Source organism: Leucopleurus acutus, assembly GCF_964270905.1.
Source record: "Leucopleurus acutus genome assembly, chromosome: 20".
Taxonomy (NCBI): domain Eukaryota; kingdom Metazoa; phylum Chordata; class Mammalia; order Artiodactyla; family Delphinidae; genus Leucopleurus; species Leucopleurus acutus.
In genome coordinates this window covers 18,877,702-18,890,765 of record NC_139162.1, presented here as the reverse complement: position 1 = coordinate 18,890,765, position 13,064 = coordinate 18,877,702, and the positions used below count along the sequence as shown (strand labels likewise).

Genomic DNA, 13,064 nt, shown 5'->3' with positions numbered 1-13,064 from the left:
AGACAGTGTGGTCAGCTAGTGCAAGTAGTCGTCGACTCTGGCAAAGGAGCAAGATCCCAGGCCCGCTCGGGCCATGAGCCGTAGACATTCAGATGCCTGGCCCAAGGCGAGCATCAGAGGGGGCTGCTTTGGCAGGTTCTGAGACTCTGTGGAGAAGAGACAAGGCCTGGTCACTGCCCTGCTCAGGGCTAAGCCCAGGTCAAAGTTCCCTTGGGAGCAGAAGGTGGCGGGAGTGGACAGAATCTCTTGGAACAGAGCGTTCATGTGTCTCTGTGTCACCAGGCCATGGCCCTGCCTGTGACTCTCAGCTTTCTTTAGAGCAATGAGCTAGCCAAGGCCCAGGGTCATAGTCTAGGGCCCATCATGATCTAGCCAGCCAGCTCAGTTGGGCAGAGGGAGGTGAGGGTTTAGGTTCAGCCATGGGAGCCCAACAGCCCTATGGGTCACCAGAGAGCCTCTGGGCAGAGCTCACTGCCCAGATTTGGATAAACATCAGCAATTTCTAGGGAGGGGTGAAGGGGCCAACCTAGGTACTCATAGGCCAGCTTCTGTTTTTGTTAGATCCACTTACCTAAAATGGCGCTGTTGAGGGCAGCGCATACAGGCTCCCTCTGGATGGGGTCAAGCTGCTGGCCAACTGGGCAGCTCCAGGGGTCTGAGTACGCAAGCAGGCTAAAGGCATCCTAAAGGACAGGGCATTCTTGAAAGGACTATGGCACACACCACGCACCCCCTCCTCCATGGCTCCAGAGGGATACAGGGCCCTGCGTGGTGCCCACGGAGAGCACAACATACCCTGACCGAAGGGTCAGGTAGGGTTGTGTCCTCCCCAGAACGTAGAGAGGGTGGGTGTACCCTGGATGTCCTGTTCCCCACTGCAGACTTGACTAGAGCCCGCTCTGTCCCGTTGCTGCTGCCTGCCCCCAGTGCCCTCCCACAGTCACACTGCCCCACCACCAAATGGGGGCCCATTCTGTATGAGGGCCTGGCTTGTCCTGTACCTGCAGCATCTCTGTGTGGGCCAAATTCTTGCCGTATTCCCGGCCCAGCTGCTCACTCAGTGCCTGCAACTCACGGCCAAACAGGATAATCCTTTCTGTGGCCGCCTGATTGCCCCCGCAGAGCTGCCGCCGAGGATGCCCATCATCTGCACCCAGAGCCCAGCAAAGAACACATCAGGAGGATAAAGAGAGAAAGGGAGGACTAGGGTGGGGTCCCCAAAGAGAACACGACAAGAAGGACCTTGGCTGGGGGTAGGGTGGGGTGGTGCAGCTTCTGCTAGAGGCAAGTGAGGGCTGAGAGGAGCAGGTGGACCATCCGGAGCTGAGCTCCTCTTACGTATAGCCCATGGTCTAGGAGTCAGACGGGACTCAAGCTTGCCCTCTTCCCACCCTCTGCAAGATGCAAGGGTGTTCATAAGGTGTCTGCTCTCACCAGCTCCCTCCAGCTCCAAACGCTGAGAACTTGTTCTGGGCAGCAGGCTGAGGCCTTCCCACCTCAAGCACCGATTCATGATTGGCTAAGGAGGCAGTGGACCAGATCTGGATAGAGCTTCTCCAGCCACCAAAGCCTGCCCATCCCAACCGCCACAGAGGGGAGAAGACAACGGGACTGAGCAATGCCGCCTGTGGAACACCATGCAGGGGCATGGCCTTACCCATGCTGGACTCATCCGTCTGCAGGTCTTCATGCTTGTAGGCACCATTGACAATGCGTGTGGACATGCTCTCCAGCACACCATTGGGGTAATGTTCCGCCTCCATCTCCATCTCACTGTCGCTGTGGAGAAGGGTTGAGGTGGGAGTTAGCAAAGGGGATGTGACTGGAGCAGCCTGGTTGGGCCTCCATTTAGGCTTTAGCCGCAGTTTGCAGTGGGTAAACTGAGGCCCCCAAAGGGCATGAAAGGACAGCTCCCAGGCTTCCCAGGCTCTAATACTTGGGCCCTACTGTGACACCAGCCATCCCAGAGGCTTGTTATCTCACTCCCACTCTGGTCCCTATGCTGCCTCTGTGATCGTCCCCACCCTGGCCCTCCTCTGAGTTGATACACCCCTTCTACACACCCCCTGACCCCCAATGACCAGGGCAGGTAAGTCCTGATAGGCATCTCTGGAAGCCAAACCCAGGTCAGCCCTGTAGCATGCTGGAAGGCTACTGAAAGCCACCTACAGTCTGCAACCTAAAAACCCTGCCTGCCCAACCTGGCTGACCACAAGCTAAGCCCAGTAAAAGCTCCTTTAGTATAGACTCTGGGGGTTCTGAGAGGCCTGGTATTCTTGGAGGCAACCACATTCTCAGTGTCAGCGCCTCTGGAGAAAGACAGGGCCAAGGAAAGTGGCAGCTGAATCAAGAGTTGGACCAGAAGCTGGAGCCAATGCCAGGCCTGGTGGGTCAGCGGCTACTATTCCAGGCACAGACCTGGGATGGAGGTGGGGGTAAAGGGCAGGGTGGCGCTCAAAGGACAGGCTGCAGTGGGCGCAGAGCAGAAGGCAGGAGGAAGAAGCAGAGCAGAACAGGCACCTGGTCTCCTGGTTACTGGTACTGCTGTGGGGCTGGGACTTGGTGGAATCTGTTGAGTTGGACTCGGAGTAATTGACTGAGGATGGAGATGAGGAGGACGAGGACGACGACGAGGAAGAGGAGGAGCTGGGCGGAGGGTATTTACTGTGGTTCTGTTTGCTCTTGGTGGAAGCGACACCATTGCTGCAGCTGGGACTATCTGCTCCTAAAAGCCGGGGGACAGTCAGAAGAGGAGGGGCAGCTTGCCATCAAGCAGGGCCCCAGGAATAACTACAGTGGTCCCACTTCCCTTCCCCCAATCCAGCAGCAAGCCCTGAGCCCATCCCAGGGAAGGGTGTATGGGTGGCCTTGCTTCTCCACACCAGTTCTTCCCAGAGCCCTCTGGAGAGTGGCTGACCTGTGTTGTGCATGTGGGAACTAGTGGGGCCGTGTCGGGGGCTGAGGCTTGGGGAGCCAGGGTAGCTGTCCTGGGACTTGGGGCTTCGGGAGCTCAAGCTGCGGACCTCACTGTCAGTCCCATTCACCATCTCCACAAACTGTCGGCACCTGCAGAAGGAGCAGAGCAGCAACGCTCTGGGCTTGGTCTGGGTTGTGTATGCCCACCACCAGCTGGGCTGTGGGGGACCTGACGGTGCCCCAAACTTACTTGAGCATGAAGAGCAGGTTGGGGTTGTGCTCCAGCAGCCCTGGGTAGAAGCGCTGTGTGGTCTCAATGGCCTCACCCACACGGCCCTCCAGCACCAGCTTCTGGATCTCTGCAGAGAGCAACAATGCGGCAGTGAGTGAGGGGCCGCAGACCTTCCTCACAGCCACACGTCTACACACTGCCAGCCCCAAGCACGGACCAGCTGAGTCAGGTGGGCTGGCTCAGAGTGGCAAGCCCACTGAGATGCTCACAGAAGAGGCTGAAGAAACAACCTGGCCAACCAGCCCCACAACAGATCCTGGTTTCTGTCAAGTGTCAGGTAGTCCTCAAAGAATAAGAGGGGAAAATGGAGGGGGGTGCTCTTAGCCCAGAGGCAGCAGGTTGAATTTGGAGGCCTGCTCCTATGCAGTACAGGTTGCCAGGGACCTGGGCGGGGGAAGAGGTCCTGGCTGTGGGAGCATAATCTAAGGATGGGCACCCGGGCAGCTTCGTGGCCTGAGAGGCTCCTCTTCAGACAGACTTCTCTCCTCAGGCTTCAAAGGGGGTTGCCAATGGGAGCTCATGGATTCTGGGCCAGGGCCCATGTCTCGGCAGTCTTCAGGGGCTGCGGCGCGCCCCCTGCTGAGAGAGGAGGTCACCCTCCTCACACTGGCAGCTCTGACGCTGACACCTCTCAGGCCGTCGGCATCGTGCTCTTGCCCTGGGGCCTGGTGCGTCTTGCTGGGAGCGACTTCTGGGTAGATCCCAAGTCTGGGATCCCTTTCCGACTGTCTGGCTGGGCGTGGCTTCTCTGGGAGACACAGACACATGCACATACACAGAGACGACAGGCTCAGAGTGACGCAAGCAGGCACACACAGACACACGTGTCCACACACACCTACTCTCCCTCACTCTCCTCTCCTCTTCCTATCTCCTTTCTGGGCTGTTTCCTCTTTCCCAGCACCCTCCTTCCACAAAAGAGCCCCAAACACGCAGTATGCAGGCTAGTATGAACACCAGGAAAGCTTCCTTTGGCTCTTTCTTTGTTGGTCTGCAAAGCCCAGGACCAGAGGTGGGAAGCAGAGAAAGGTCTACCACAGTGGCCACGGAGCATCAGCCTTCCCCCTGTCTGACTGCTTCAGTCCCCTCTCTGCCCAGGGGCAGGCAGAACTACCAAGGTTGAGTAAATGGTGGCAAAGGCAGGGCACTGAACTGGTAAGATGCAAACACACTCTTTCTCGAAGACCGTGAACAGGAGGCTGAGTGGAATCCAGGATGCAGGAGGAAGGAAACAAGCATGGAGGAAGATCCAGCCATACCAGGCCCCAGCCTGTGCCAGGCCATCAGAGTATGCATTAGGGAGGCTGCACCGAGACATTCCCATGCTGCTGGACTGTCCTTCTGGACAGTGTGGTCTTGAAAGAGGGACAGAAGAAGGGCCTGGGGCTGGGCTGTGGGCTGGTCTTCTGGTGAGGACCTGAGCTGAACAGATTCCTGACAGGTTACCCAAGGCTGTCATGAGCCAGAGAGCAGAATTAGGGACAGGTGAGAGAGGGAGGGAGAGGGGAGAGGAGAATCAACCTTACTTTGTCTGTTCTTTATGGACGCTTGTTCTTCCTGAATCGGGGTTTCAGTCATTCGGGCAAAAGCCGTGGCCGTGGCACAATACCCATGATGCACCAGGTAAGATGAGACCATGCTAGAAAAAAGGAAATGCTCAAGGTGACACTTAAGAACTGCATTTCTCACCAACCCCCTGATGGGACAGACTATCTCCCTGTTAGGTCTTCCTTAAACATATCTTACAGGTGCAACCTCCACAGAATAATAAAGGGGCTGAAACAAATGAAAAATCCCCCAGTGCTCATGCAGTCAGGCAGAAGAGGGGCAGGCCACCACATCTGTCCTCACAGCTTGGAGGAGTGGCTGCAGTTTCTCTGGGATATGCTGCCCACAGGTGGGCAAGTATGATAACAAAAGTACATACAGAGGCACATACCATCTCCTTATAGAAGTGGCTGCCTCCTGTGACCTGAAGCAAACCCAGAGACTGCCGAGAGTCTCTATGAGGGCTTCCTGGAAGGGCAGCCAGCCAAGCAGTCTGGCAGCTGCCCAGTGATGATGCATGCCACGTGCGTACCTTCTACAGACACAGGAGCTCCTCTGCAGGTGCCCCACGCGCCCGGCAGAAGCATTCCAGCTCAGGTGAACCTGGCCCTCAGGAGTGTTGGCTCTAGACGGTGATGGGGAGCTAACCCACGACCCAAGTTACTCCACGATACACAACAAATTAAGGGCCCAAGAAGCCAAGGTTTCAGGCAGTAACGTGGCCAACAGGAACACAATCTTTGGGAGATGGCCCTGAGAAGCCTGATGCCCAGAAACCATTTAATCCCACTGGAAGCTGGCTAAGCAGCAGCACACGTAGAGTCCTCGTATCTGATGTGTACAAAAGTGAATACCTTGGTGTGTGCATATGTCAGTGTCATTAATATAACTGCCAACACAAATGTCTGAAGAGCTGTCATGCAGAAGGCACAGAAGTTCAGCTGTGCGTTCCCTCATGTTTTAAGGGGTACATGAGATGATCCATATAAAGTGCCTAGCAAAGCAAGAAGTCAATATATACAACCTCTTATTATGAAATTATGTATCTGTAACATTAATTATGAATAAGAATTATAATACTTATATTATTATAAACACAAGGTTAAAAATTCTTGACAAAACACGGTTCAGATGCGCCCATATGCACGTCAGAGGCCACTAAAATGTACAGTCCCTTTGACTCAGTAATTCCACTTCTTGAAAGGACACCCAGAAAATAATCTTAAATATGGAAAACTCTTTATGTACAAAAGGGTGACCTACACAAGCAAGAGAGAGGAAATAACCTGAACCTACCACCAAGGGAAGCCAGCCAAGGGGCTTGTGGCAAATGTGTCTGCGAGATAATACAGCCATTAACAATGTCCATAAAGCGAAGTTATATGAAATCACAGATATGAGTTATATGCAGGTCTCAGCAAATACTACATATGAACACACAGGCACACAGATACATACATGTAAACAAATACACCCCACGTGCTGAGCCCAGGCCCTGTCAGCTGAGAGTATTAGTCCCTCCCCAACACAGCTGGGGCAGCCCCACCTCTCCCCTTGCCTGTCCCAGCAAGCCTGCTATGGGGACTGGCACCATACTGGCCCTCCAAGGAAGGGCTTCTTATAAGTTCTGGGGGCTGGGGACAAGATGTAGTAGTGCTGCTATTCCTGAGAAGGGTCTGGCCACCTAGCCCCTGCCTCAGCCCTCCCATGGGGCCTGCCTCAATATCAATCCCTAAAGAAAGGAAGGCTACACAAAGAACCCAGTGTGCACCCCACCCCCACCCGCTGGCCTCTGGTACCCCGGTGTCTGCAAGGCAATGACCAGAGCTAGTAGAAGCCCAGCCCTTCTCGGCCCACCCCTGGGAGCCAAGCTAACAAACTAACCCACCTCCTGGCAGAGTGGGTACAGGTCATTGCCTCACTCAGGCCTGCAGCTGTCAAGTGGAAGAGAGAACCATATCTGGCCTCCCTTGGGATTCTCATCAAGACTGTTTCCCAGGAGAGTCTGGGAATTAATCAGCCAAGAGCCAGCTAGGTCCTAGGGAGGACCCTCTTCACACCACCACTGCCACAGATGCAAGGGACTTAGCTGGATCTGACCCTGAGAGGTGACCTTAGGCCAGAGTCATGGTATGACAGACACTCCCTATGATGGAAAAGAAAAGTGCACAGAGGAAGATACCACAGGGCGTACTAGCACATCCTCTGCAAAATGACCTGGGGAAGGAAAACCGCCCTGCTGGTGCTATTACATACAGGGCTTTCCGATCCAGTTGAGGGGGCAAAGGTTTAACTAGGAGCAGCTCTGGAGAACTGAACTAAGAGAGGAGCAGGAGAGCAGCAGGCAGAGTCATCCTGGGAGTGCTTTCCAGAAGGAACGCTACCCACTAAAGTTCACAAGAGCAGCTTGTAGCAGTAGAGGGGCCTACAGGAGAGTGAGGCCCCTGGGACGGGGCAGGGCTGGGTAAGGGCGGGAGCAGGGCACTCACTTCTGCAGCACCGCCTGCCACTCGCCAAGCCGGGCACTGATGGGGAAGCAGTGGACAGTACCCTGGACCTTGGCACGCCACTCCCGCATGTAGTCCTCAATGTCAAACAGGAAGGGTTGCTGCCCAAAGTTGGCGTCCACAATCTCCCCAGGTGTCTGCAGGCCTACGGTGGGGTAGAGGTTGGCCTGAGGAGGAGAATGAAATGTCAGTTGGGCCCTGAGGGCAATGGGGCAGCAGGGCCTCGCCTCATCTCACCTCCAGCACAGAGGGGAAGGCGCTGGCTCCCGCAGGCCGTTGCTTTGGCTTTGAGAGAATTGCAGCATGGCTGGGGGAGGCAGGGCTAAGCCACATTCTGCCCACCTCCCTAGCAGAGACACTATTCCCCAAAGTTTGAGGGGAGATGGCAAAAGAAAAGCAAGGCAGGCTCAACATGGAGTCTCTTGCCCTGCATCAGAGGCTGTAGTGTTCCCAAAGCCCAGGGTCCCCCTTCGGGACTCAGCCAGGGCACAGAGAGGCAGGCTGGGCTCCACAGCCCTGCAGGTGTGCCCGTGAAGATCTGCTGCAGGGGTGGATGATGGCTCCTCTCAGAAAGATCCAGGACCACGGATCCCTTTGCCACAAAAAAAAGGGGGGTATATAAGGGGGCAGGAAGGGATGCGGGGAGAGAGGAAAGGAGGGGAGTTAGGTGACACTAGAAAAGGGTAAAGAAAGGCTGCTGCCCTTCCTGTCTGAGGCTCACTAAGAGGAGGATCTTCTGGCCAGTGAGGTTTGGGCATGTCCCTCTGGGTGTGGGGCTCCCTGCTTCCCATCTATCCCCTGCCTTGACCAGCTTTTGCCAGGTCGCTCCCTCACTCCATGCCTTCTATGGCTCCCACTGCCATACAGCCCAATGCCTCACCAGCCTCCTCCTCATTGGCCCCAGGTCCCCAGTCTTCTCTTCCACCTTCCATCCTTAGACCACGTATCATTCCTGACTACCAGATGCCGGTACTGCACACTGGGTTCAGCCTTTCTAGCACTTGGCACAGAGTGCCATCACATCCACATCTGGGTGTTTCATGTCATACCTCCACCACTAGATTCTTCCCCACTCAGGGTCAGAATTCTCCTCCTGTGTCTGTTCTCTTTCTTTGCTTAGGCCCACAGCCCCTCTCTGGGGACTCCAGGTTGGAGGGAAGGATTTTGATACATAGACAGAGGTTCTAACAGGATACTGCGTGTTGCAGTCTGGGCTTCAGAAGGCCCCTCAGATCACAGGGGCATTTCCTATTCCTAGAGCATCACAGGGGAGCCCAGGATCCCTAAGCAGCCCCCAGAGTCAGCAAACCTTTTCTCCTTCCAGACCCCAGCCAGGGCACACAGAGCCAGGCCAGGCTCCCAGCATTCTGGGTGGAGGCCCTGCATGTGACAAGGCCTGTGATGACTCATGACAAAGAAGGACTGGAGTGCAGGAGGTGGGATGAGCCCTGAACGAAGCCAGCAGGAAACCTCACCCTTTTCTAAGAGGAGAAAAACCCATAAATCTCACCTCTCTGGCCCAGGAGTACCCTGCACAGTAGCAGGTTCAGTCCTCTAGGGCACTGGCTTTCCTCAGGGATCTTTGATGGGTATGCACAGGGACCTGGCTCCCTAACAGCTCAGGAACAAGTTTTTATACGAACAATTTTCTATACTCTGCACACAGGTCCACTAGCTATAAGCCACACAGAACTGGTTCAGACCAGCTGAACCATGGAGCTACCTCATCTCTGCCCACACTCCCCTACCTCCTAGCTGCCTTTGGAAATGCCACAAATCTCTGTCACCTGCTAAGAGTCATGGAGGAAGACCAGGCCTTGCTGCTGGAGAGAGAAGAACGCTGGCAGGCACCGCCTACTGGTACCTTCAAGCTGACGACACAGCACACATCCCTGGCTGGGGAAAGGGCAGGACTCCACACCCTGCACTTGCAGGTAACACCATGCCCTTTCCCAGTCGGCCCCTGGGGCCAGAGCAGGAGACCCAATAGTAGTACTTACCGGGAGGTCTGTGAAGGCTATACCTGTGGAGGGAAAGGAACAGTCATCAGGCCACCTGGTTTCCCATGCCTCTGTGGGCCCCGCGAGGGTCCGTCACAATGGCTGGGGGAGGGGCTGGTCATCACACCTCCCCTATGGTGAAGGACAAGCACTAGCCAGGGCTTGGTAGGTTTATTTTTTATTTTACTTATATTTTTAATAAATTTATTTATTTATTTATTTTTGGCTGTTTCGGGTCTTCATTGCTGTGCGCGTGGGCTTTCTCTAGTTGCGACGAGCGGGGGCTACTCTTTGTTGCAGTGCGTGGGCTTCTCATAGTGGTGGCTTCTCTTGTTGTGGAGCGCGAGCTCTAGGCACACAGCCTTCAGTAGTTGTGGCGCACAGGCTTAATTGAACTACCATGTGGGATCTTCCCGGATCAGGGCTCAAACCCATGTCCCCTGCATTGGCCAGCAGATTCTTAACCACTGCATTACCAGGGAAGTCCCGCCCGGTAGGTTTACACCCTGGCCTTCCCTTTGCTGAGTCGCTTGGCCAGAAGTGAAGTCAGATATTTGGGTATTTGTCCACAGCATTTCTACCCTCTCAGGGAAAACCTGCTAGGAAGGACTAAACCCAAATGATCTACCCTGAGGCCTCTCTAGGCCTGATTGTTCTCTTGATCCAACATGTATTTATGGAGACCTCCTGTGTATGCCAGGACCTTTTCCATCCATTATCTCATCTGATCCTCATACCAACTATGGGTAGCAGGCTTTCTTATCCCCATTTTACAGATGTGGAAAGTAAGCCTCGGAGGTTAAATGATTTGCCAGCAGTCATAAAACCAGCAGAAGCTAGTGGGACTGGACTCATTTCTAGTCTGATGCTCCAACATCATCTCTAAGCTGACAGAGCAGTGGAGACAGAGAGGGCAGCAGCTGCCCATCTTCAGCCCATACTTGCCCAGAGTCCCCAGAGATTCCGAGTTGACAAAGCCCAAGTTAACAATGGCCTGTGTACCCTCTGAACCCTCCTGCCAAGAGAAGAGGCTGTGTTTCTAGGGACCTTAGTCCTAAATCAGAAGTGAGGGTAGAGGGGATAGGGACCCTAAATATGGGAACAGCCCTGAGCAGGAGAGGGGCCTCAGCATATCTACCAGAGCATTCATATTCTGCAGATTGAGAAATGACTCAGGGCCCAAGGACACTCTCCCAAGGGCTCATAGCCTTCCCATTTTTTTAAATTCTTATATCTTCTAGAAGCTCCTAAGCTTTCGGCCTGAGAGGCTTTCAAACCACTGACTATTTGGAGGTCCCTGTCTGCTCCCTCAACTCCACCCCAAAAAGAAAGTGAAACCCAGCAAGACTGAAGAACAGGTGAGGGTCTGATGATAGGTCTCCCAGTAAACCTGGGGCCAGAATCCTGACAGCAGCCAAGTGAGCATCCCATGTTCTTCCTCTGTGCTGGGCACTGGAATCATGTCTTACAAGGAAGCATTTAATCCTCAAAACAACCCTGGAAGGTGTATACTGCCTCTGACACTAGTTTACATATGAAAAAACCAAGGCACAAAGAGACTGTTTACATTCTTTACTGGACTATTTTGCTCCTCAGTGAAAGAAGTTCATAAACCCATGACCTTCCTGCCTGAGGCCACTCCTGAGCCCCACATGCAGAGTCAGCAGTCACAGAACTAGCAGGATGGAATCTGGAAGCCCTTCCGTGTCCACCCACCAGGTCTGCATGGGAGCTGCCCCCATGAATCTCAGTGTGGCCAGGCTACTGCTGCTGTACTCCCAGGCTCGCGAAGAAGCCCACAGAACCCTGGAAGAAAGTGGAGTCCAGTCTCCATCAATTATCTGCAGTGTGACCTTTGGCAAGCTACCCAACCTCCCTGAGCCCATCTGAAAAAAGGAGGTAACAATATACCCAACACCTCAAGAAGAAAGGAGAAACAGATTCTCTATGAAAGCTGCTTCATAAACTGTGAGGTCTAGGTACAAGTTGGCTAGAGTTGCGCCACAGGGCGAGACAACTGCCACATTTCTGCCCAGGGGATGACCTACTCGGGCTTGCCTACCTCTACTCACAATGGCACTCAGGAAGGACAAGGCCTTGAGGTGCTTCCAGGAGGATGAGGAAAGAGGCTACTCCACCCCCTATTGCACTGAACAAGGGCAACACCGCTCCCTGTAGGTCTCTGGGAGCCTCCACAAAGACGTTGTGATGGCAAGATCTGAGATGGCCCACAGGAAGATCTGAGAAGGGCCAGGCAAAGATCCAGGATGCAAATAGGACATTCAAACCTGCTGCTAAGAAGTACCCTGAGCCAAAAAGACACAGCTCAGGGGTCACTGAGGCTGAGGGTATAAAGAGCCTGTATAAAAATTACTCTGGGGACTTCCCTGGGGGTTCAGTGGTTAAGAATCCACGCTTCAGGGCTTCCCTGGTGGCACAGTGGTTAAGAGTCTGCCTGCCAATTCAGGAGACACAGGTTCGAGCCCTGGTCTGGGAGGATTCCACGTGCCGCGGAGCAACTAAGCCCAGGCGCCCTAGAGCCCGTGCTCTGCAACGGGGGAGGCCACCACAATGAGAGGCCCATGCACCACAGCGAAGAGTGGCCCCTGCTCGCCACAGCTAGAGAGGTCCCGCGCGCAGCAACGAGGACCCAACGCAGCCAAAAATAAATAAATAAATTTATTATAAAAAAAGAAAAAGAATCCGCGCTTCCACTGCAGGGGGTGCGGGTTCGATCCCTGGTGGGAAAGCCAAGATCCCACATGCTGTGCAATGCAGGCCAAAAAAAAATTACTCTGAAAGCTCATGGACCACTTGTGGGTGAGACGTCAGTCTCCAGTCTCCATTCACTCAGTGTTCATTTGTTCTCCCATCAAGTATTTGCTGAGACCTCCCAGGAGCTAGGCCCTATGACAGACAATAGGGAGCCAGCTGTAAGCCTGGCCCTAAAAGTGCTGCAAACTCCAGCAAGAGAGATGGTGTGCAACTAGTAATTACACAGACAACTGACCAATGACACATGGGGTGAGTGCTGTGACAGACGACAACGGAGCAAATAAAAGGAGCGGGGCGGCCAGAGGCAGGAAACATCACTCTGCTTCTCTAAAGGGAGAAATGTTCTGAGGTTAGAGAGCAATGATTGGCTCACTGATCCTGCGTGAGATTCTGAAGTGCATTATATTGATAAGCTGGCTTGTGAAAAGGAAACAAGGTCATTAGAAGATTCACCAAGTGGTCTATCACTTTCATTGACTTTCCATCAAATTTCGTGATCTAGAAAATGCAGAGGACGGGTCATATCCATTTTTTAGTAAGGTCTCAGTAGTATCCTTGTGGAAAAGACAGAAAAACACAAGATTCAATTAACATAATGAAGTGATTCTTAAATGGCTGGTGTCTACCTGGACAAGCTGTAGGCTGAAGGGCTCAAATCCAGCCTTGTCCTCTTCCAATATTTTTATCAATATCTTGATGAAAACACAAATAAACACGTTTATCAAAAGTTAGGTTAATACAATGCTGAAGAGGATACCAAATACTCGAGATAGAAAAAGCAAGACCAAAGAAGATCGTGACAGGCTTGAAAAATAGATAATATAGGCCTAAAGGAAGTTTTATTACAAGATGTGTGAGGACTTCCATGGGGTCTATATAAACATGTACTAGGGGGGACTTCCCAGGTGGTGCAGTGGTTAAGAATCTGCCTGTCAATGCAGGGGACATGGGTTCGAGCCCTGGTCCGGGAAGATCCCACATGCAGAGCAACTAAGCCCGTGCAACACAACTACTGAGCCTGCGTGC

At 53.5% G+C, this 13,064-nt stretch overlaps 1 protein-coding gene across 1 annotated transcript in view; it reads right to left on the bottom strand.

The window, feature by feature from the left end:
- RANBP10 (RAN binding protein 10) overlaps positions 1 to 13,064 on the bottom strand; it is a 64,230-nt gene continuing 51,166 nt past the window's right edge. Inside the window, exons 5-14 of the mRNA XM_082862297.1 lie at positions 9,264 to 9,286; positions 7,246 to 7,430; positions 4,735 to 4,847; positions 3,167 to 3,275; positions 2,918 to 3,066; positions 2,521 to 2,725; positions 1,658 to 1,779; positions 1,002 to 1,147; positions 572 to 683; positions 1 to 146 (exon numbers count right to left, since the gene is read on the bottom strand). Coding sequence (XP_082718423.1) covers positions 16 to 146; positions 572 to 683; positions 1,002 to 1,147; positions 1,658 to 1,779; positions 2,521 to 2,725; positions 2,918 to 3,066; positions 3,167 to 3,275; positions 4,735 to 4,847; positions 7,246 to 7,430; positions 9,264 to 9,286 — 1,295 coding nt within the window. The 3' untranslated portion in view covers positions 1 to 15. The remainder of the gene's footprint in view (positions 147 to 571; positions 684 to 1,001; positions 1,148 to 1,657; positions 1,780 to 2,520; positions 2,726 to 2,917; positions 3,067 to 3,166; positions 3,276 to 4,734; positions 4,848 to 7,245; positions 7,431 to 9,263; positions 9,287 to 13,064) is intronic.